This window comes from Torulaspora globosa, chromosome 1 (genome assembly GCF_014133895.1).
Source record: "Torulaspora globosa chromosome 1, complete sequence".
NCBI lineage: Eukaryota > Fungi > Ascomycota > Saccharomycetes > Saccharomycetales > Saccharomycetaceae > Torulaspora > Torulaspora globosa.
Window position 1 is genome coordinate 98,947 of NC_050727.1, and position 22,138 is coordinate 121,084.

Below are 22,138 nucleotides of genomic sequence, written 5' to 3' on the forward strand. Positions count from 1 at the left end.
TCTCTAAGATCTGAGCTGATAGTCGAAATCATACTCTAGATCTAGAGCGTCGCTGATGACCTTGAACGCTAATTTCTGGCCCATCAATTCTTCTGGCACGATAAAGTCGCATGTCACTCTAACCTCCCTACCGTGTTCCCTGGGTTGACATCTTTTTATCATCATAAGCTCATCGCCCTTATACGCAATAAAAAACCACAGTTCCTTTTGAACCTTCGGGAATTTTTCACAATAAACCTCGAAACCTTTGTTCCACTTCGATTTAGCGTGCTTCGCAGATATAGTTAATCCGTCAGCAGATTTTTGTTCTTCAGTCTGAATATTGACCAAAGCCGGTAGTCTAGACGATACGCTCAAAAAGCGCTTCTGCTCATCTTCGGGCACATCCAATCTCCGCATAGTGCTGACCAACTTCCCGTGCGGCATTTCACCAATTTTTTGTAAGCTGAGAGTTGATTTATCATCAAAATGTTTCTCCAGCAATCCTTGTGCGCTGAAATTTTCAATATTCCTTCTCTTGAGAACGCAACCTGGTAAAATTCCTACAGGATCATCTTCATACCAGTAGCCCTGTTTGATGCATTGCATGCATTTGATTAGCGTTAAGACTGTGCTGAAAAAGCCCAGTTCACTGGCCACATCCACGTAAGCCTGTAAAATACGAAGTGACTGATCAAGCACCGATATGGTGTCCTGTATGTAATCAGCAATCGGTAAATCAACACGGCTCAAGTGAGCCTGGAGCAGTAAAAATGCTTTGATGTGAGGATCAAACATATTCAATTCTTCGTCTCCAAATGTGCTTTCTACGGAATAACGTGATTGAGCAGACATTTCAACGTTCATTATCATTTCGCCACCTCTCACCGGCAGCTCATTAAATTCCTCAGCAAGAGATAGCCACTTTAAGACTTCTTGAAAGCTTGCTTTGTCATGAATTTGTCTCAGTAAAGTTCGGACCGTCTTATGCGAAATGTAATAGTAAGACGCGATGCTCAAGAAAGGTGTCGCTTCAATTTCTTTTCCAGAAGTGATGACACATTGAGATTCTACCAAAGAGTTAATAGTTGCATCAATTTGAGCACTCAGAGCTTTGTTAACCCCTGCGGTTGTGGTGTCATCTTCAATTCCATAGTAAGTCGGGTTGTGATGAGCTCTTCTAAAGAGGAAGGTCCATTTCAAAAAATCCATAGCCTCTTGTCTGTTCGCTATAGCCCCAGAAGCAATTTCAGCTCCAATATGGTCATCAAGAACCTTATGAAGAGACGATTCAACTGGAAATCCAACATTAAGAAAGTATTTATAGAACATTTTCTTCGCTTCTCTGGTATAAACAATGGCGGTACCAGTAGTATCATATGCTGGTCGACCAGCTCTTCCCATCATTTGAAGTATATCTGTTAAATCCATGTCCCTGTAGCCTTCTATCTTCGAATCGAAGAATTGTGTTCCTTTGATGATGACGAGGTGAGCAGGAAGGTTGACACCCCAGGCAAGCGTTGATGTAGCAATAAGAATTTGAATCTTATTCTTTTGAAATAATTGGTGCGATATCGTTCTGTCTTTCTCTACCAAACCTGCATGATGCAACCCTATACCAAATTGCAGAGAAAGACGCAATGTATCATCAGTTACTTCCGACAGGTAGTAGCGTAGCTCCTCATCGTCGCTAATATTCAGAAACCTTCTTGGATTATCCTCCATGCCACAAAAATGAATTAGATCCAACGCAGTAAGCCTTGTCTGCCTACGAGAAGCAACAAAAATGAGAGCTGGTTTCTGAGGTGAATGCTGTTTTATAGCCATAAAAGCTGGTTTATTCATGGTTTTCATAAGTGGACAGAATGACAAATTATCAGGAAAACCATCGATGTACATTTTCAAAGGCACAGGACGTACACTTGACGGGAAATTGTATAGACCATTCGATTTGACTCCTAGCCAGCCGGCCATGTCATATGCATTGGATACTGCTGTCGACATACCTAAAAGTCTGATTTGCTGCCCCGTGTGAGATGCGATATAATTCATACGACTCACAATCATCTCCAGAATTGGACCACGATCACTTGCCAGCAGATGAATTTCATCCATAATAACAAGTGACACATCCTGAACAAATTGGCGGGTTTGCCAGTTACGTGAGATACCGTCAAACTTTTCAGGCGTCGTAATCACAATTGTTGAGTCCTTGATATCGCGAGAATCAGGTATAGAATCACCGGTGAGTTCAACAACTTTATCTCCCGTAACCGGAGTGATTCTCTTCCTCCAATCATCTACCCTTTCACGCACTAGAGCCTTCATGGGCGCAATGTAAACAATTTTCTTACCAGGATAATCTCTAAATGCATGCCAAATGGCTAGCTCCGCAACCACTGTTTTACCGGATCCAGTCGGTGAACCAACAAAAACGTTCTCGTTAGTGTTGTACAGAGTGTGAAACACCATTGTTTGCATAGGATTAAAGTATTTGAAAGGGTAAATTGACTCAACGAGTGGATTATGCAGGGCTTTAATCCGCAGAGGTCTTAGTCTTTGCAATTTTGTCTGCAATGTCTCATTATGCGGTCTAATCAAATGCTGAAATGATATGATGTGAACAGACTCGCAGCCAATCCATGAGTCAGAAATGGCCTTCACAACAATTTGTGGAGGAAGTGGATCAGATAGCGGAATCATAAAATCCATCTCATGAGAGCTTTTTAGTAGCCTTTTCTTCAGGATGAACTTTTCAAAATGCAGTATTTGGGATTTATCAGATTCTTCAATAGTTATCCAAAAAAATTGAGCATCACCATGAATTCTATAATCCCATAGGAAGTCTGGTTCTAGTGTGACATGTATACGCATAACATTGCTAGTGATTGGAAAAATGTCGGCATGAATTTCAATTTTAGGAAATTTCTTCAATACACTGAATAGCTTGCTTCCCATTTTTCTATTATGAACTAGTTCACCCAGCTCTTCCGGTTCAAGTTGCAAAAGTTGTTCCATAGAAGGATTTTTACTTCTAATTTGTCGAACTATTGTGTCAGGGAGCTCAAATTGACAAAGAGGATGATCAAACGCCCATATTCTTTTCTCAATTGACTTGCAGATATCTAACATAACTCTGGAGAACTGTCCCCATCTTCTATTCATCCCTATTAAGAAGAGTGCCCTGCATATTCTGGCCGAGTTCTGTGCAACATAGTTAGAATCTGAGGCTAATGCTGAGTCCATTATTCGGCTTTGGGAAATATATGCTTGTAGAAGCAGGTTAGTCTTACCTTGTGGTGTATCGAGATTCCCAGCAATTTGACATTCGGCAGCAATCTCCGACAATCGCGCGAGCTCAGTTGCCTCTTCCTCTCTAAACTTAATTCCATCAAACTCGCTACTATAACTAATCATTGACAAGACGTCTGCCTCGGTTGCTCTTGGGTCACACATCTGGTTAAAAATCTCAACGGATTCATTCAACAGGTAGAAATCGGAGGAGACCCGACCCAAATCTTTCGGTATGAAATTGAAAGATTCATCGTCAAAGACAATCATCTGGAGTGAGTGAAGTCTCCTTGCTGCGTTTATTATCATGCTTTTTCTTCTATCGTAAAGCTGAGGATCGTTGGCCACCTCTTCCCAATCTATCCCGTATGTAAAGGGATTTTTTCTCATTCTGACAAACATATAGGTGTAACCTAGCCATTGCACAGCTTCTTCAACATTAGTAACACTACCAAGAGAGATTTCAGCATTCAAGTTATCCACAAGCTTCGAACCAAATTTGGATTCGATGGGATGCTGCTGTGTCAGCAGTGAAACATAGTCGTCTAGTGCGTCGCTCGAGGTGCACAAAATACCAGTACCGTTAGCTGAACCAAATCCGGGCCTACCGGCACGACCGAAAATCTGAATCACATCAGAAATTCCCAAGTTTGTGAAGCCACCTTTCTTGGAGTCATAAACCTGAGTTCCCTTTATGATGACGCAATCAGCAGGCAGATTGACCCCCCATGCTAAAGTTGCCGTACAGCATAAAACTTTAATGGCACGATCTTTGAACATTCGCTCAGTCAAATTACGATCAGTACGAGCGAGCCCAGCGTGATGAACACCAAATCCAAATTGAAAGATCTCCTTGATATCCTTATCTCTATTTTTAGCAAGTTCTTTTGAGTACTTTGCTGAGTCTACCGAATCAGGTGCAAACATATCCAGTGTCCCGTTAGATTGAGCCATGCTGATAAAGGTCCTTGCAGTTTTGACCGTTTCCTTTCTTGAGTGAACGAAGACCATCACTTGAAAACCTTTTTCTATCATTTCTGCGAGTTTCTCATACGCTGTCTTATCAATGTTTTCCTTGCATTGTTTACTACCTTCCTTGCCTCTGCAACCTAAAAGCTGTTGCTCCAGTGGCTTTGGTCGAAAGGATTGGTCGAAGTAAAACATTCCCACCTGCCTGTTGACGCCCAGAAAATCAGCTACGTCCATAAAATTCGGTAGAGTTGCTGATAGACCCACGATACGAATCATTGACTGTGAGCTTTCAACCTGTCTCAATGTCCTTGCGACCAGAGTTTCAATCACTGAGCCTCGATCTTCATGCAACAGATGTACTTCGTCAACAATAAGAAGTTTTACCTTTGAAACAAGGCTGTTATCACCATTCGCTTTTCGGGTCACAACGTCCCATTTTTCTGGCGTTGTAACAATAACCTGAGTTTCAACGATTTCACTCTTGGTTAGTTGCATATCGCCTGTCAATTCCCTGACCTTAATATCGAAAAACGAGAGTTTCCTCTGAAATTTCTCTACAATCTCAGCAGCAAGAGCTTTCAATGGGGCAACATAAACAATCTTAAAGTCGTCGTACTGAATATCAAAGTCTTCTTCCTCATCAATGATCGAAAACTGCTTTATCAAATTCAAAACCGTCAGAAGAGCTACATCAGTCTTACCTGCCCCTGTTGGAGCGCAGATTAACATGTTTTCATTTGTCTGGTAAGCAACAGGGTACACAAGCGATTGAATTTGATTCAAAGTCTCGTAATTGAAAACCGCTCGACAGTAATAATCAAGCTCCTCTACTTTCAGCAGCTTTGTATAAAGCGATTTGCTATGAACAGTTTGATCTGCTGCAGGAATAATAATTTCCTCATGAGTTTGATATGACGACCGGGTGGTACCAATCGGCAACGTAAACTTCTGACCAGAGACTGACAATATAGACGAGCCTCCTTGCTCATATTTTCTAAACACATGGGGATACTTGATCGCCTTTCGCGCTGCATCCAACCGCTGGTTCTTTGCCAGAAAAGCATTTTCAGCAACCTGTTCTTTTATCTCCTTCTCAGTCATGAGATGTGGTGTATTCTCTGACTCCTTGACCATCTGCTCAATGTACTCTCTGGGGTGGGCAGTAAGCTGCTTTCTCGCCTGCAATAGAAAGGATATGAGATCAACATTTTCTGCTCCTAAGAAATTCAATAACTCTTTTTCCAATTGAGTCTTGTCATAGGTATTTATCAGTTCCAGAATCCACTTCAACAGTTCATCCTGAGGCAAGGGGCTCGAGGAGCTCTTGATAAGGCGAAGTAGCTTTTTATAAGTAGCCATTGTGTTGGTCTTCTTGTATGATTTTAGAACATTTTTTAGTTTCTCGAAAGACACGTCATCGAACTGCTCAAAAATTGCATCCCATTCGTTCTTGTCCTGAGCCAACACTGTCAGCGGAGCTTTATAACCACTAGCCCTGTCGGTTGTCCTATTGCCAGTATTCAAAGATCGAGCGACTACTGAACCATCTATTTCAGAAGAAAAAGAGTCTGCGGCGTTGGCCATGACCTGCATGGCCTTCATATATGAGCTGGCAGACTCAGCAGAGTATGTTGTACTCATATTTGATGGCTTAGGGTCGTTTCTTGTGTAGCTAGAGGTCGTTCAATACCGATCTCACTGGCTAGTCTTATAAGCATCTTCCCAGGCCTAGTTACTAGGTTCCAAGGTTCTCACGTGATGGAAAGCACAATGGGCTAAAGGTCTCTGGAAGGCTTCAATTTGGCCTCCAAATTCGCCACAAGCTCGTCAAAACGTTGTCTGTTGTGCGCCAGCTCGATTTCCTGCGCGCTGAGCTTTTGCTCCAACCTGTTGTTGGTCCGCTCCCATTTCATTGCCAGTTCTTGCAGTTCTGCGATACAGGTGTCAATCGCCTTAGCGACACCGACGCACTCGGATAACTTGCCTTCAATGCCAGATAACTGCCTCACCCTGTCCGCCAGCTGCGGGAGTATAGGGCCATAAACCTGCAGTGTATCGTTGAAGCGATGCAGATCATTGATTCTGGACTCGTAAGAAAACATCTTGCTCTTTGTATCTTGATAGAGCGACGGGGCATTCCTTGACTTCCGTCCCAGCAGAGAGTTCTCGTAATCCTCTTCGATCTCATGGAGCCGCTCGTGGAACTTGTTGAGCAGTTCGCTGTCACGGCCAAGAAGCGCGGACCGCGATCTAAGGTCCTCTAATTGGGTCACAAGAGGCTTCCTCAGCGATGCCACAGGCCCGACAACCCTTTCCAACTGGGTCAGTTTCCCCTCTAATTCCAGTAATTTCTGCATGTCACCAGCGTCGAACCTGACGCGAGGTAGAGTAACGTCGAGCGGCTCATTGACAGCTTCCTGCTCCTCAAAAAGGCTTCGCTTCATTTCCTTGAGCCGTTCGGTTGACATCTTGGTCAGTTTGAGATGCAGGTTTCTTGTCCTTTCCAACTCTTCGCTATTTCTGGGCCCCAGTTTCCGGCATTCCAGGTCTGAGAGCTCCTGCAGCTCTCTACCGATGCGCTCCAGCCTCTCTTCTACACTCTCTGGAGCTGCTGCCCTAACCTGGGGCATGTTGGAGATCACCATGTGTCTCGCCAGTCCGCTATGGCCTGATCCCTCGACCTGCTTCTTGGTATGACCAACAGGAGGCGTGCGATCATTAGTGACATCGTTTAGCCCTGAAAACTGCCTCGTAATCACCTCTTGTGGCGCCACAGCATCATCCACTTCTTGGATTCCAGTACATTCAAAGATCTCCTGGCCAGAAACGTCGAGCGCTGCCAGCTCATCAACAATCGCGCTCTCATTCGTGATACTTAGATCAATGATATCCATCACGTATCCCAACGATCCCTAGAGCCCTATACACGCAAACCACTGTCTTGTTGTACTTTTCTTCGAGCTCCAAAGCCTGGAGGCTATAGCGTCGACAGTGCCTAACGCAGCAGAGTCTAATAGCGCATCAAAAGGAGGAACTATCTGTAGCCTCAGGAAGTTTGGTAACAAGGTTCAGTATTTTACGCGAATTGCAGCCAGAGAACAGGTTCCCATCCTTTTTGAGCAGCTATCACGATCTAACTTCACAGGGAGGCCTCGTCCGTGCAACTCATCATGATCATTCAATCCCAGCACCTCGTATACTCCAAATCTCGAGGCAAGAGTCGTTTCAAAGCTGTTCTCTTATTCGCGTAAGAGATGGCTGACGATACTCGGTGATATTTCACTGTATAGCTTATACATAGGAAGATTAAAGAAGCTGTAAAGCTGGGAGTGCCAGAGGAAATGAGCTTGAAAACTGCTTTGTCTCGTATCAAATCCATTCCTGAGATCCAGAAGCGTTTCAATATCTTCATCAATGTCAATCAAGCTGCAGAAAGGCAGTTGCAAGAGAGTTCGCCAGAACTGCCGTTATCGAATCTAGTTGCTGGTGTGAAAGATAACATTGTCACGAAAGGCCTCCCAACTACGTGTGGCTCAAGGATGCTGGCTGACTATGAATCCCCGTATGATGCGTCGTGTGTTCAGGCACTACGAGATGCTGGTGCTGTGATTGCGGGCAAGACGAATCTCGACGAATTTGGGATGGGGTCTGGAGGCGTACACTCGTATTTCGGCCCTGTTTTCAATCCAATGTATCCGGATTTAAAGGTTTCTGCCGGTGGCTCATCTTCTGGTTCAGCAGCAGCGGTTGCTGCAGGTGCAGTAGATTTTGCCCTGGGAACGGATACTGGTGGATCAGTGCGTTTGCCTGCATCCTACTGTGCTGTTTTGGGCTTCAAGCCATCTTACGGACGGATTTCAAGGTTTGGAGTTGTTGCATATGCGCAATCGCTGGATACTGTGGGGATTATCGCCAAAGACATCTCGGTAATACGCAGAGTTTTCAAGGTACTTGATAAATACGATCCTAAAGATCCCACATCCTTGAGTGTTGGATTCAGAAAGAAGGCTTCCACCATATTTCGTAAGAGAAATAAACTGCGGATAGGTGTTCCTCAAGAATTTCTTCAACAGTCAGTGTGCGATAAATATAAGAACCTTTTGCGACAGTTTATTGAGACGCTTATGCGCGTTGGTCATGAAATATATCCTGTTTCAATACCCTCAATAAAGGATTCGCTGCCAATCTACTACACTCTGTCTCCAGCAGAGGCTGTTTCGAATCTCTCGCGCTTCGATGGCATAAGGTATGGAACGAGAGACGATACCTCTGACATTGAGAACGGTGTTTTGTTTGCACCAACTAGGAATAACTTTGGTAGAGAAGTGCAAGACAGGATAATACTCGGCAATTACAATCTCTGCTCTGAGGCATTCAAGAATAATTACGTCAAAGCGCAAAAGCTTAGACTTCAGATGATGAATCAATTTGACGGAATATTTAGAGATTCTAATATTCTTTCCAATTCAAAAGAAAATGAAGCAGGGGTTGACTTGATCATCGGTTTAACAGCTACAAGCGCTCCTCCGACAATCGATTCTTTCCTAAGGGGAGAAAGCTCATCTCCGACCAATGAATATCTAAATGATGTGTTCACTATGCCCATGTCATTGGTGGGTCTACCGACTTTATCGATGCCTATAGCAAAGGGAATACCGGTAGGTATTCAGATCACGGCCCAGTATGCAAATGATGACACCGTTTTAGAATTTGTAGATGGGATACTTCATTGAATTGATTACTATGTACATAGCTCTCATACGTCTGTGATACAACTCATGATTTTTTCCATAGTCTTACTTTTCTCCCAAAGAAAGCGATCTGGCCATACAATTCGCACGATTTCTGAGTAGAGTTGTTCGAGTTGCCTTACCGTAAAACCATTGGTTTTCTTCACTAAGATTGTCACTATCTTCGTCAGCTTCTCCTCGTCAATAAGCAGCTCCCGTTGCTGTTCATCATCGCTTTCTTCTTCACTTTCTTGAACGCCCTGCTGCTCATCGTGACGATCTTCTGGCTTTTCATCCCCCATGTCTTCGCTATCTTTTCCTTTCGTCGGGGAATTATTCGAATGAGTAAACTTTTGATCTTCGAGTTGAGGATTGTTTTGAATATCTTCATCTATAACACCCTTTTCTTCCGTGTCTTGATCCGAGACAGAGAAGCGTTCGGGCGTTTCTTCGTCTTCTGCTCCAGCTGATGTTGAGTCTTCAGCTAACTCTTTGATTTTATCCTCTTTGTCCTGATCTTGGTCCTCATATTGGTCCTCATCTTGGTCCTCATCTTGGTCCTGATTTTGGTCCTCATATTGATGATATGACGAAGCATCAGCAGCAGGCGCTACCGCTTGCAGCTGAGCCTGTAATTGATTTCCTGATGCAACGCCAACCTGCGTAGTTTTTTCGGGTTGTCCATCTTCTTTTGCAACTTCGCTTTCCTGCATCTTACGCTTTTCTCTTTCAATCTTCGCCTCTTCATCACGTAAGTATAGTTCCTGTCTTTCAAGATCCCTCTGTCGAGTGGCCTTGCATTCCTGAATAAAATCGGAGGTCGACATCTCTTCAACCCCCATTTGGGCATTCGCGAACATCTCAGAAGCTTTAATGATCCGCTCCCTGTCACCAGTGGTAGCAGCATCGCGGTAAATCAGCTCAATATCTTTTAGATATTGTTTAGGTTCCGAATAATAGCCGTTCCATAAGCGCTCCTCGACCAGGTCAAGATCCATATTGTAAAACTTCCGTCCGGTCGCAACTTCCAAGATCATGTTATCGTCTTTCACATACGCGGGTTGCCAATTAGGGTCCGTTGGTGGCTCAAAGAGATGTATCAACATCGAATCTTCAATAGGAGGCTTTCTAAACCTTTTATACCTGCTCTTGAACAAGTCCATCAGCCCTGAAAGTTTGATTTTAAGGAGATTTTTCAATCTCATATCTTGATGTTGGAAAGACTTTAATTTCTTCCTCAAGATCTCATCGGAGCCGAGTTTTCTTTCACTATCAATCGGACCTCCTGACGCATCATAATCTTTTGCCAGAGGCAGTTTGGGAAGAGGCTTTCTTCTTTTTCTTGTGGTTATGAAAAAAGTAGGTTTCATTTTGAGAAGTTCAGGAAGGGAATTAAAGTAGTTAGTCCTTTGGGATGCAGATGGCTTTCGGATATGGATCACATTATTTCCAAACTCGAGAAATTTTATTGGGCTATCTGCGGTTGTAGCTTTTGATGATTCGGAAACGGCAAGCAAGAGAATGCGTTCTTCACCCTGCAAGGATCTGAGTAAACTAGAGAGCGTAAGAATAACAGATTCAGGAATCGCCATGCTCCAAATCTCGAGATTTGGTATGTAAATAACAGATGGCTGCCTTTTCCGTGCCTCCAAAAAGCTCTGTACAATAGCCGATTCTATTGTTCGCCCGCTATCTGAAACGAGTGACGCAAGATCAAGTTTCTGAACATTATAGCGCTCAAAGAAATTCAGTATAGCGGCACCGATATACTGCTGACCATTCCCGGGAGGACCGGTCAATAGCAGCTTGGGATTGCAGACACGAGAGTTAGAAATCTGCTCGATAATTGCATGAACCATAAACTTTGACGAATCAGTTCCGCTTCGGTCATTAAGTTGATTACTGTCCTCATAGTCAATGTAATGTTGAATCAGTGATGTACTGCTTGTAATGGGGTTCTCTTCTTCAGGAAGAATAGTGGTTACCATGCTTTTGATTTCTTCGAACTGCTCTAGCAAAAGAGGTTTCACAGTATCAGGCAAAGGCTGGGATGTATTTCCCGTAGATCTGGCTGAGGAGGGAACTATTTTTTTTAGAGCTAGCATAAAGTCACCGGTACTAACCTTCACCTCATTTGGATCGACAAGCAACTTTTCATCACTCCGGTAAATTTGAGGGTACTTTCTTTGAATGCTCAAGAGGGCTGCTTCGGTACACAGAGCTCTTAGATCGGCACCGCCATACCCTTTTGTCAATAATGCCAGCTGTTCGATGAAGTCCTTCGACAAAGGTATTTTCCACTTTTTAGTGTGAATTCGCAGAATTTGGGCACGGGCTTTTAGATCTGGTAACGGAAAGTAAAATTCTCTATCGAATCTCCCTGGCCTCCGCAACGCTGGATCCACAGCATCTGGCCTATTCGTCGCTCCAATGACGATCACTTGCCCTCTATTATCCATTCCATCCATCAAAGCTAGCAAAGTGGACACAATGCTTGCATGAATTTGTTCCTGCTTGGAGCTTCTCACTGGAGCTAAGCCATCTATTTCATCGAAAAAGATTATCGCTGGTTGTTGCTTCTTAGCCTCCTCGAAGAGAAGTCGAAGCTGTCTTTCCGCTTCTCCCACCCATTTGGACAGAATATCTGCACCTTTGCGCATGAAAAACGTTATCTTGCGGCCTTCCGACGAGCAACTGGCGGCTAAAGCACGGGCCATTAATGTCTTACCAGTACCGGGCGGACCATGAAAAAGAACACCTCTTGGAGGGGTGATGCTAAAGTTTTGATACAATTCAGGGTAAAGAAGCGGAAGCGCAACCATTTCCTTTAGTTGATCGATAAAATTGTCGAGACCACCAATATCGCTAAATTTGATATCCATATCGACACCGAGAGGATCAAGATCGGCGATTTCCATCTTCTTCTTTTTTTTCTTCGAAGTCTTTGGTTTCGCAGAAGCTCCGATGGGTAGAATTTCATCCTCAGAAGAATCTGAGTCGAGCAACAGTTTGTTGTTTTCAGCCGATGGGTGTTGATTGTAGAAGTTTGTGTTTTTGCCAAAGATTGCAGTAACGTCATTCCCTCCGAAGGGACCACCTGTCGGAAACAGTCTACGAGTTGGGCCCGTATTCTGGCCCGCATTCCAGCCGCGTCCGCGACGAGGAGAAGCGTTACTGAACGACGAAGCGGCCTGTCTACTGAAAGCTTCACCAACATTCGCCTCTGACAAAGGAGGCGGCAGTGCATAGTTGACAGGTTTCGTACGCTCTCGTAGCGAGCGCTTCTCGCGTATCGGACTATCCTCCTGCAGTTCTCTGATTTCTTCTTCCAGCGAGAGCGCTTCTTCGTCATTCTCACTGTGTCTGCGGCGGTCTTCCTCATCGTTGAAATGCAGAGAGTGCCGGGTTCTACTTCTCAATCGTCTTGACACCCTTGGTGGCGGCGTAGCCGACCTTTGACGCCGCCGAGCACTACGCCTTCTCCGCCTCGAGAACTGTTCGAAGCCGTCCTCCTCGTCCTCGTCCTCCCCTTCGTCAGGATCTGGTACCACAAAGCTCCTATCGGCCATTCGTCGCCGCCGCTTGCTATCATTCCTTGCATAGTACTGGTCCTCTGCGCCGCCAGAGTCATCGTCGTCATCCTCTACATCCTCGTCCTCGTCCTCGTCCTCGTGGAAGCTCTCATCTTCCTCCTCGGCGTCGTGAGGTCTCCGCCGGCTCGCTCTACCGGACCGCTGTATCTCCTGATCTGGCGACTCGTCCTCTACCTCGTAGCCAGCTGCCGCATCTTCGCCCGGCACGTCCTCGCCGGCTCCGCCCTCACTCTCCAGATAGTCAAGTCCCGATTCGACCTCCGCGTAGTTGATTTTCCGCAGTGATCTGCTTGTCGTGTGTATTATCCCGTTACCGTCTTTGATTTCGCCCAAATCATCCCCATTCGACCTGCCAGCAGAAGCATCGCGGTGTCCTCTTAGATGGCGAGACATCCCACCGTTAAAACCCCGCTTCTGGTTCACTCTACACCAATCCACTGCCCTCTCCATGGTCCTGCTTCAACTAAGGGCCTTGATGGCTACAACGTCTAAATTTCAGATCACTACCGACGACCATGACCCAAATCATCAAAAAAGTCACCCAGCCAAAAACGCCCTCTGGCGCGCCAAAAGCCGCTGAACTCACAGGATAAGCTCCGTCATACCGTCGTACCCACCTCCCAAACGTCTCTTGGCCCTCCAGCAACAGACATCGCGTCTTTCCGGCCGCAGAAATGGCTCTACTTTGCGTTCTGTCCCGAAGCGGGTCTCGGACTGACACAAAAGAGCCCAGAAAGGGTTCTCAAAAACAGCTTTCTCGCCCTGAGCGACGAAGTTGCTTGATGCGGTGAGCGAATGCAGAGCGCCGTACCCTGTGACCGGCCTCGAGCGTAGTTAATATTGATACATATGAGATGCGGTGCTACACGGGAAGCACCCGGATGCCCGCCAGTCTATCTACAATCGGTGCCACTGCCGGGTGCGACAGCACCGGACCCACGAGCGGCAGGGACCTGAGGAACTGGACGATTACGCCGAAAAAGTCGCCGAACAGCCCGACGATGCCGAGCGACTCGACCAGGAACCCGACAAAGGTCCACTTCATCAGAATCAGCACCACCCCGAACACGAGGAAGACGGAGCCGCGTCTCTTGGTGGGCCTGGTGAAGAAAACATACGTCTTTTGCGGGCCGATGATCAGCAGAACGCCCGCGAGAAACAGGATGTTGCCCAGCGCCAGCAGCGCACGGTCGAAGAAGGTGAACACGCCAAAGGTAAAGAACAGGAACCCGCCGAACGTGAAGGCGACGCCAAACTCTGCAGGGAAGCGGTTAGTAAACTGGGGTTGTGCTGCGGGGGTCTTGCCGGCACATACTTTGCGACTCAGATAGCCACATCGTCGTTCTGGTTTCTTCAATCGCTTCGCCGACTGCTCTCCTGGTGTGTTGAAGACCAGTTTTGATGTGCATTTGACGGTGCCGTACGGAGTGATGCACTTTCCATCAGCCACTTCCAGCTAGTTTGCGGGCAACAGCGCCGCCGCAAGGCGTCCTGGAACGCTGGCTGGTGTGGCAGGCGGCCAGCAGCGCCGGAGCTGCGCTGACGGCTCGCTGCCGAAGGTTCAAGCGTCGAGTTGCGGTTTCGTGCGACGTGATAGGCATTTCGAGGCAGTGATCTGCTTCTGGGGTCGCAGTCGTCGTTCCGACCTGCTGCTGCTGAGCCCTCCTGGCGCCCTCGGAGGCTTGCCGTGTTGCCCCGGTAAGCAGCCAATCTGGCGCGTCTGCCAGTAAGCGTGTCACTCTGCACGGAAACAAAGCTATAAATCGAACAGGGCTGATGGCACCAGAGGCTCCCGTGGCGCTGGCGGGTGACGAAGACGCTATGCCCGAACTACCAAGCTACGAAGACGTGTTGAAGGAGGACGCCCAGCGGATGCAGGGCTCGCAGTCGGCGCCGCCCCCGAGACCGCCAAGACCCAGCCCAAGCTCGCGTCCGCAGCCCCCGCCGGGACCCCAGTACCGGCCGCGACCCCAGTCGTCGGCACCCGCACGCCCCGGCTTGCCGTGGCGGTATCCGTCGGGGTTCTACTGCCACAAGTGCAACAACACGGGCTACAAGATCAAGAACGGCCGCTCGTGCAAGTCGTGCTGGCGGCGCTTCGCGCCGCCCAACAGCGCAGCAGCAACGCCCTCGCTCACCTACGGCAGCAACATGTGGATGAGCCCATTCGCCGCAAGACCCATGTACATGGGCGCGCCCTCGCCCGCCGCGCCCGTGAGCCCCGGCGGACGCCCGCTCGTCGTGCAACCGGGCGACCCCAGGCTCGGCGGCGTCGTGTGCGGCGAATGCAGAGGCACCGGCCGCATCAGCTTCCTGCTCGACGAAGATATATGCCCTCTATGCCGAGGCATTGGCAGGATCATCGCTTGAAGATTGGGTCACGTGCGATGACGCACCGCTTTTTACCAATTTTTACGAGCAGAGCAGATATGAGTGTGAAGTTGAGCATCTCGACGCCAGTTGAAGTGGAATTGAGCGTCGAGGGTACCGGATTTTGATTGTTGAGTGAGGGCGGGTCGAGGCAGCATGTATCATCATCCTCAAGTGGAGGCCTTGCAGGCAAGACAGGGAACGCCGTTGAATACGAGACCAGTTTCGCCATACACTCTTAGGTTGCCCGTCGACGAGGATGGATTCTCGTGGCCCAGCGTTGGCACGAGAGCCAGGGCTAAGGAGAGTGAGGAGCAGGAGAAGGGGCGTGTGGAGCGGATTTCAGGGGCGATTAGGACGATTTTGGAAGAGTTGGGCGAAGACGTAACCCGGGAAGGCCTGCTTGACACGCCAGAGCGGTACGCTAAGGCAATGCTTTATTTCACAAAGGGCTACCAGACGAATATCATGGATGATGTGATCAAGAACGCGGTTTTCCAGGAGGACCACGACGAGATGGTCATCGTCCGCGACATCGAGATCTACTCTCTGTGTGAGCACCACTTGGTTCCGTTTTTCGGCAAGGTGCACATAGGCTATATTCCAAACAAGAATGTGCTGGGTCTTAGTAAGCTGGCACGGCTTGCGGAGATGTATGCGAGAAGATTGCAGGTGCAGGAACGATTGACGAAACAAATAGCGATGGCATTGAGTGAAATTTTGAAACCACTCGGTGTCGCGGTGGTCATAGAGGCCACCCATATGTGCATGGTGTCTAGAGGCATTCAAAAGACAGGCTCTGCCACCGTGACGTCTTGTATGTTGGGTTGCTTCAGGGCACATAGAACCAGAGAGGAGTTTTTGAGTCTGTTGGGTAAGAGAAGCCTGTGACTCGCTTTTGATGCATTATTCCACTAACGTACAATATTCTTTCTCTATATACGCTGCTCCGCAGCTTGTCAATAATGGGTGATACCCGAAAGGCCAGAGCTTTTCACTTTTGAGTTTTATAATTTATATCACTTATCCCTACGAAAACAACCAAATTTCATTAATCTTAAATAACAATTCCCATATCCTCATCATCATCTAAATCTTCGTTCTCTGGCGAACTGATAAAGTTAGACGCAGCAGGAGGTTGGCTAACAACGTAGATGCTGCTAGCTGAGCTTTGTCTCGAAAGAGATCTCGGAGTGCTAAAATTCGATCTTGATTCTGGCGTGGTACTGAAGCAACCGTTCATCAGAGAGTTAACTGGAGGCTTGGGTTCCAGAACAAAAGTAGAGTTTAATTTTGACTGTACGGTTGAAATTGAATGATTGGCGCTATTGAGCGAGGTCATCGATAGAGTCTTTTTCAATGTGTCTCTAACTTGCTTCAAGCTCCTTTCGCGGGAGCTGATTCTAGCCTCCCTGTATGGTGGAGTTGTGGGTTTGCTGGCCTGAGCTGTGGGTGATGGCGAGGTATTATTAAAGTTCAATGAGAGGAAGGCTAACGTGCTAGATGAAGCGGACCTTGAAGGCTGCCTCAAAGAATGTAATGACGAGGTAGAACCGCTCTTTTTCATTACCTGCGGTAAAATGAATGAGCTATCATCCGACGCAGACGTAACAAAGAAATCTTTCACAAAAGGATGATGTTTTAGACTCGTCGCTGTGGGTCTTTCTGCAGGGTTTTCTATGAAACAGCACTCTAAGAAACTCCAGAACTCCTTCATTTTAGGATCTGCTCGCATCTCTTCATCGACGTAATAGTCCACTTTTTTGATACACTCTAATGTCTCTTCATCAGTATCACAGTCGAACGGTGTGTAACCGAGAGCCATGAAATACGTCAAAACGCCAAGTGCCCAAATATCCACTGGGCAACCATATTTTTCCAGTTTCTGTATCTCCTGTAGTGACATAGATCCGACACCCTTGCAACGCACAATCTCCGGCGCAATATATGAGGTCGTGCCGACAAACTCTTTCAAATTGGTAGATGCATCTGGTGTGTCAATTTGAGTAGCCAGACCAAAATCTGCCAAAATCACATCATGAGCTTTCAAGTCGTACTTGAAATTACCGTGATGCTCCTCCGGTTCATTTTTGTTCACTCGCAACCTAAACAAGACGTTCTCTGCCTTTAGATCCCTATGAGCTACTCCATTGCTATGAAGAAAATCAAGGACACTCAAGAGACAGGCACAATAGGGCTTGACTTGCAGATTAAGATCTAATGAACTGTTTTCAATGATTCTCTCGTATAGATCTCCCTTATCACATAGCTGCGTGACCAAAGCAATGCTCTCGGATGTCTCGAAGTAATCGAACAGTTGCAGGACATGATGATGTCCCTCAAAGACGTCGAGAGTGCGGAAATTCTTCTTTTCCAGCTGCCTGATCTTGTCGCTGACTAGCCTCAAAAGCTTGACTTCCCGTTGAATCAACTGAAGCTTCCCTTTTATCATACTCTTATGTACCATCTTCAACGCATACATGTCCTTCGTATAAACGTTCATGCATTCCTTCACAACACTGAAATGTCCATCTCCCAACATCGATCCCCGCGTTACGTATTTGCATTTTGCAGTACCTGCAGCTCTATCCAACACGGGCCAGGGAGCATACGACTCAATACTAGGATCCTCAGAGCTGCTGAGAGCCGACTGAGGCGGCGTGAGGACGAGTTTCGCTGCCGGAACAGAAGGCAAATGAATAGTGGTCATACTAGTGTATTCTTATCCTTATCCGACTAACAGCGACACCTCCAAAGGTTATGGAAAGTTGTGGAATGTACTTCCAGCTTAAGTATTAATCTAAACCCCGAGAAAGAAAAGGCTCAGTCGAATCGAGTGGGATGATCTCTTAAACGAATCATGGACAAAAACAAAGAATGCTGGGGCATCAGGAGTTCAGATAGACAACAACGAGATTTCCCTAGCCCGACATGTGCGCTTTTTTCGTCCGTGAGACTTGCTGTTGCTCTTTGCCTGGTTTCTTCGTCCTGCGCGACGGAGAAACATTTTCCGAACAGTGGTAATCAGAACCTAGGTTTTTCCGTCGATTTCTCCGTTTTTCTCCGCCAACTGTACGGAAATTTCTCAGGAATGACCCCACTTTTGAGCCCCCAGCGGAAAATTACTTGCCGTGGCGGCGGGGCGCGACGGCGACATTTGGTGAAAAGAGCACGTAATAAAACTTTAGTACTTCTTGAGCCGTAGAAGTGGTCGAAGAGATTAATGCATGCATGGCGAATGTCGCGCTTTCTTATTAATGGAAGTTCCAGTGTTTGAGGCCGGAGTGGGAGAGTGAGTCGCACGTCATGCGCAGTTCCGGTATTGGTAAACAATATTTGGTGGTCTTCGAGTCGGGGTTCTTCATGTCGGTCTCCATGTTGAGAGAAACGATAACACCCTTTTCTGTGATGGGATAGGTGAAGAACCCCTTGTCTGGGCCGTTTTTGATTATCTCTTTGGTGTGTTCATCGTGGCCGTTTATCTTGTTTAGACCAGCACTGTCCGAGACTACGCCGGGAAGGATGAGGTCGCCTACTTTGGCCTTGAGGAGTTTGGATAAATATTCGTTCTTCATGGCGTTTTCAACTGGTATGATATCGGACCAGTTTCTTTTGTTTAGAAAGCATTTTTCCTTACGGTGGCCCGATCCGGAGACCTCGACGTTGAAGATAGGGACCGCATCTTCGTCAGTTTCATAATCGAAATGGTGAATCTCGGCCTTTGATTGCAATAAAGAAACCATACCGTTTGGTGGTGGGGTGTTAACCACTGCACTGGAGATGACATTGAACATCAATCTCATGTCATTTTCCGGCTCGTTTGCCACCTTGGCACTCTCTCTTTCGGCTTGTTCGGAATTAGAGAAGATATGTCGTCTGTGTCTCTTGGTCATGAACCTACCAATTGACGCTAAATGCACGTCACCAGAAAGTATAGTGATCCGGATACCATATTTGGCACCATAGTCTTGCAACCGTGCCACTAAGCCGTTCCTTTCCTTTTTGTGGTGTCTGGCACACCAGTGATCATTCAGATCATCAAGCAACTCGATATCTCCATTGAACTCGTTGATCAACCCACTTCCAAGGATTCCCCTTTTGGCTAGAGCACGAACGGGAGCCAGCAAACTAGAGGAAAACAGCCATTCTAAGAGAACTAACCTTGGGTACGCGATTGGAACCCCTAACATCACGAAAAGATGGTCCATTTTGGCATTATTTGCCTCCGCAACCAACTTTTCGAAAACAACATCGTACGTGGCCTCGCTAACGATCTCTTTGAGCTTCCTTTCCGTTCTGCAGTCCAGTCCCAACAGTCCAATGTTAGGACCCACTCTGGTGAAAATCGAATGACTGGGTTCCCTGATGTATGGACTTGAATTGGGACCAATAATCCACATGGGATCTTCCAAGTACGCCTTGCGCTCGGTTACGCTCACGTGGTGTTGAAACAGCATGTAGTACTTATAAGCGGCTTTACCGATAGAGCTAAACGCATCTGTCTTCATGAATGTGTGTGAGTACGAACCGAACCCATCGATGATGTCATGGTCGTCCCAAATGTTGATCGAGGGAATCGAGGCCATCGCTATGGGAAAACACTTTTGGGTGCACTTCGACTTTGGTGTAGAACCCTTCCAATGGCCATATCCGTACCATTCAAGGTACTCGGTGAGGTAAAACTCGTTCAGCTGTCTCCGAAATTCATCGTCAACCACAGTCGAGAATTTCTTGACAGGGTTGGTCGTTTGCGTCCATTGCTTGACTTTCTCGCAGTAAATCTTGATGCTGTCGGAGTAGATCTGGTCCCCTCCACCGAGCATGACATTGTAATGGATTTTCGCGTGCTTGTTCAGGATATCGAACCAGAGAGACCCTTCGAAGTGTGTCGTATCGACGCTCAACGAGAACCCGTTACAGGAGTACGAGATCATGTTGAAATTCGCGGTCTTTGACGGAATGAAGAATCGAAAGTGCGGTCTCCACTCTCCATCTAACTTGTACTTCACCATCTGCTCCGCATCTGCGAGCGGAATTTCAACGTCGTACCTAAAGAAATGGAACACGGAACCGCCGCTTTCTTCTTCGTGGAACAACTCTGACTTGAACTCTCCCTCAGAAATCTGCGGGTCTTTAGACCCGCAGTCCGAGGCATACGAGTAACCTGTCTGGTACGTGATCCGTGGGGCTGCCCCCTGGCCCGCGCTTCGAGTCACAACTAGAATCGACCCCTTGTACGCAAAGGACTCGTAATCCACATTTCTCAGTCTCAGGATTGGCCCAACGATGATTCCACTCCCAGCAATCGGTGAACCATCGATGCAATCGTTACAATTTTCCACTGCCCCGCGGTAAAGCGACTCTGTTTTCCACTCATCGAACCAATTGTCCCCCAGTTTTGCAGCATCAGACATTTCAAACGTTCTCTACTGGTCTCACGAACTCACGACTATCTTGGGCTACTTGCCAGACTATCACTCGCCCTCTCCCATGTATCTTACAGTCCCTGAGAGGCTTAAATCTCGATACGTGAAGAAGGCGCTATCGGTTTTGTGTTTATAGTTACCCGGCCGCCGGAAAAACCAGAAAATTTTTCAAATTATGCGATGAGCTGCGATGAGATGAAGAGATAGCGAAGAAATGGTGTCATATGGGTAGGTGGAAGAGGCGGAATTAGAGCTGTTAGATACTTTAGAGGTGTTCTTTAGGTTTTATTCGGCAGTATGAGCGAAAGCAAGAAGCGTACGGCTGCTGAAAGCGAGGTAGAAGCCGGTTCGGAGACTCAAGATGGAACTGTTGAAGAGTTCGCGGGATTGAATCTCTCGGGAGCCACATTGAAGGCTGTCGAAAAGATGGGGTTCACTAAGATGACACCGGTGCAGGGAAGGACGATTCCACCTTTGCTGGCGGGACGCGATGTGCTTGGGGCTGCGAAAACCGGGTCTGGAAAGACGCTGGCGTTCTTGATTCCCGCGATTGAGAGGTTACATTCGCTGAAATTTAAGCCTAGAAACGGTACTGGTGTGATCGTGATCACTCCAACGAGAGAACTGGCGTTGCAGATCTTCGGAGTGGCGCGCGAGCTGATGGAGTTCCATTCGCAGACGTACGGAATCGTTATCGGCGGTGCAAATCGTAGGCAGGAGGCCGACAAATTGGTCAAGGGTGTGAATTTACTGATTGCCACACCCGGCCGTTTGTTGGATCATTTGCAAAACACAAAGGGCTTTGTGTTCAAGAATCTGAAGGCGTTGGTCATCGATGAGGCGGATCGTATCTTAGAAATCGGTTTCGAAGACGAAATGAGGCAGATTATCAAGATACTACCCAATGAGGACAGGCAGTCCATGCTGTTCTCCGCTACGCAGACTACTAAGGTGGAGGATCTCGCCAGGATCTCTCTGAGACCCGGCCCGCTATTCATCAACGTGGTCTCGGAAAAGGACCATTCTACCGCGGATGGTCTGGAACAAGGGTATGTGGTTTGTGAGAGTGATAAGAGGTTTCTGCTGTTATTTTCGTTCCTGAAGAGGAATCAGAAAAAGAAGACGATTGTCTTCCTGTCGTCGTGCAATTCGGTGAAATACTACGCTGAACTACTCAATTACATCGATCTACCGGTCTTGGATCTGCACGGCAAGCAGAAGCAACAGAAGAGAACTAACACGTTCTTTGAATTCTGTAACGCAGAGAGGGGGATTCTGATCTGTACCGACGTCGCCGCAAGAGGCCTCGACATCCCAGCTGTCGATTGGATTATTCAGTTCGACCCGCCTGATGACCCAAGGGATTACATCCACAGAGTCGGTAGAACGGCCAGAGGAACCAAAGGCAAAGGTAAATCTTTGATGTTCCTAACCCCCAACGAACTCGGATTTTTGAGATATTTGAAGGCTGCCAAGGTTCCACTCAACGAGTATGAATTCCCCACGAACAAAATCGCAAACGTTCAATCGCAGCTTGAAAAGCTGATCAAATCCAACTACTACCTACACCAAACAGCCAAGGACGGTTACAGATCGTATCTACAAGCTTATGCGTCACACTCGTTGAAGACGGTATATCAAATTGACAAGTTGGACTTGGCAAAGGTTGCCAAGTCCTACGGTTTCCCCGTACCCCCAAAGGTCAACATCACAATAGGAGCCAGTGGCAAGACGCCGCCAGCTAAGAAGCGCAGGATACATAAGAACTGACGAATGA

The 22,138-nt window shown here is 47.1% G+C and overlaps 10 protein-coding genes across 10 annotated transcripts; 4 read left to right on the top strand and 6 right to left on the bottom strand.

Moving 5' to 3' along the window:
* Positions 1 to 3: 3 nt before the first annotated feature.
* On the bottom strand, positions 4 to 5,883 carry SLH1 (RNA helicase; the record flags this gene model as incomplete). Its single annotated transcript, XM_037281017.1, has 1 exon — positions 4 to 5,883. One exon carries the CDS (start codon positions 5,881 to 5,883, stop codon positions 4 to 6), a length of 5,880 nt encoding a protein of 1,959 aa, XP_037136912.1.
* Positions 5,884 to 6,017: 134 nt separating this feature from the next.
* On the bottom strand, positions 6,018 to 7,136 carry JNM1 (Jnm1p; the record flags this gene model as incomplete). The annotated part of the gene is made up of 1 exon (XM_037281018.1): positions 6,018 to 7,136. The coding sequence occupies one exon, from the start codon at positions 7,134 to 7,136 to the stop codon at positions 6,018 to 6,020; it is 1,119 nt and encodes a 372-aa protein (XP_037136913.1).
* A 447-nt stretch (positions 7,137 to 7,583) lies between these two features.
* HER2 (glutamyl-tRNA(Gln) amidotransferase subunit HER2) lies at positions 7,584 to 8,975 on the top strand (the record flags this gene model as incomplete). The annotated part of the gene is made up of 1 exon (XM_037281019.1): positions 7,584 to 8,975. One exon carries the CDS (start codon positions 7,584 to 7,586, stop codon positions 8,973 to 8,975), a length of 1,392 nt encoding a protein of 463 aa, XP_037136914.1.
* A 23-nt stretch (positions 8,976 to 8,998) lies between these two features.
* On the bottom strand, positions 8,999 to 13,015 carry YTA7 (chromatin segregase YTA7; the record flags this gene model as incomplete). Its single annotated transcript, XM_037281020.1, has 1 exon — positions 8,999 to 13,015. One exon carries the CDS (start codon positions 13,013 to 13,015, stop codon positions 8,999 to 9,001), a length of 4,017 nt encoding a protein of 1,338 aa, XP_037136915.1.
* Positions 13,016 to 13,427: 412 nt separating this feature from the next.
* GOT1 (Got1p) lies at positions 13,428 to 13,902 on the bottom strand (the record flags this gene model as incomplete). The annotated part of the gene is made up of 2 exons (XM_037281021.1): positions 13,428 to 13,822; positions 13,881 to 13,902. The coding sequence occupies 2 exons, from the start codon at positions 13,900 to 13,902 to the stop codon at positions 13,428 to 13,430; spliced, it is 417 nt and encodes a 138-aa protein (XP_037136916.1).
* A 439-nt stretch (positions 13,903 to 14,341) lies between these two features.
* On the top strand, positions 14,342 to 14,935 carry HUA1 (Hua1p; the record flags this gene model as incomplete). The annotated part of the gene is made up of 1 exon (XM_037281022.1): positions 14,342 to 14,935. One exon carries the CDS (start codon positions 14,342 to 14,344, stop codon positions 14,933 to 14,935), a length of 594 nt encoding a protein of 197 aa, XP_037136917.1.
* A 156-nt stretch (positions 14,936 to 15,091) lies between these two features.
* FOL2 (GTP cyclohydrolase I) lies at positions 15,092 to 15,826 on the top strand (the record flags this gene model as incomplete). Its single annotated transcript, XM_037281023.1, has 1 exon — positions 15,092 to 15,826. One exon carries the CDS (start codon positions 15,092 to 15,094, stop codon positions 15,824 to 15,826), a length of 735 nt encoding a protein of 244 aa, XP_037136918.1.
* A 166-nt stretch (positions 15,827 to 15,992) lies between these two features.
* TDA1 (protein kinase TDA1) lies at positions 15,993 to 17,645 on the bottom strand (the record flags this gene model as incomplete). Its single annotated transcript, XM_037281024.1, has 1 exon — positions 15,993 to 17,645. The coding sequence occupies one exon, from the start codon at positions 17,643 to 17,645 to the stop codon at positions 15,993 to 15,995; it is 1,653 nt and encodes a 550-aa protein (XP_037136919.1).
* Positions 17,646 to 18,189: 544 nt separating this feature from the next.
* Positions 18,190 to 20,349, bottom strand: HG536_0A00620 (uncharacterized protein; the record flags this gene model as incomplete). Its single annotated transcript, XM_037281025.1, has 1 exon — positions 18,190 to 20,349. The coding sequence occupies one exon, from the start codon at positions 20,347 to 20,349 to the stop codon at positions 18,190 to 18,192; it is 2,160 nt and encodes a 719-aa protein (XP_037136920.1).
* A 309-nt stretch (positions 20,350 to 20,658) lies between these two features.
* HAS1 (ATP-dependent RNA helicase HAS1) lies at positions 20,659 to 22,131 on the top strand (the record flags this gene model as incomplete). Its single annotated transcript, XM_037281026.1, has 1 exon — positions 20,659 to 22,131. The coding sequence occupies one exon, from the start codon at positions 20,659 to 20,661 to the stop codon at positions 22,129 to 22,131; it is 1,473 nt and encodes a 490-aa protein (XP_037136921.1).
* Positions 22,132 to 22,138: the final 7 nt, after the last annotated feature.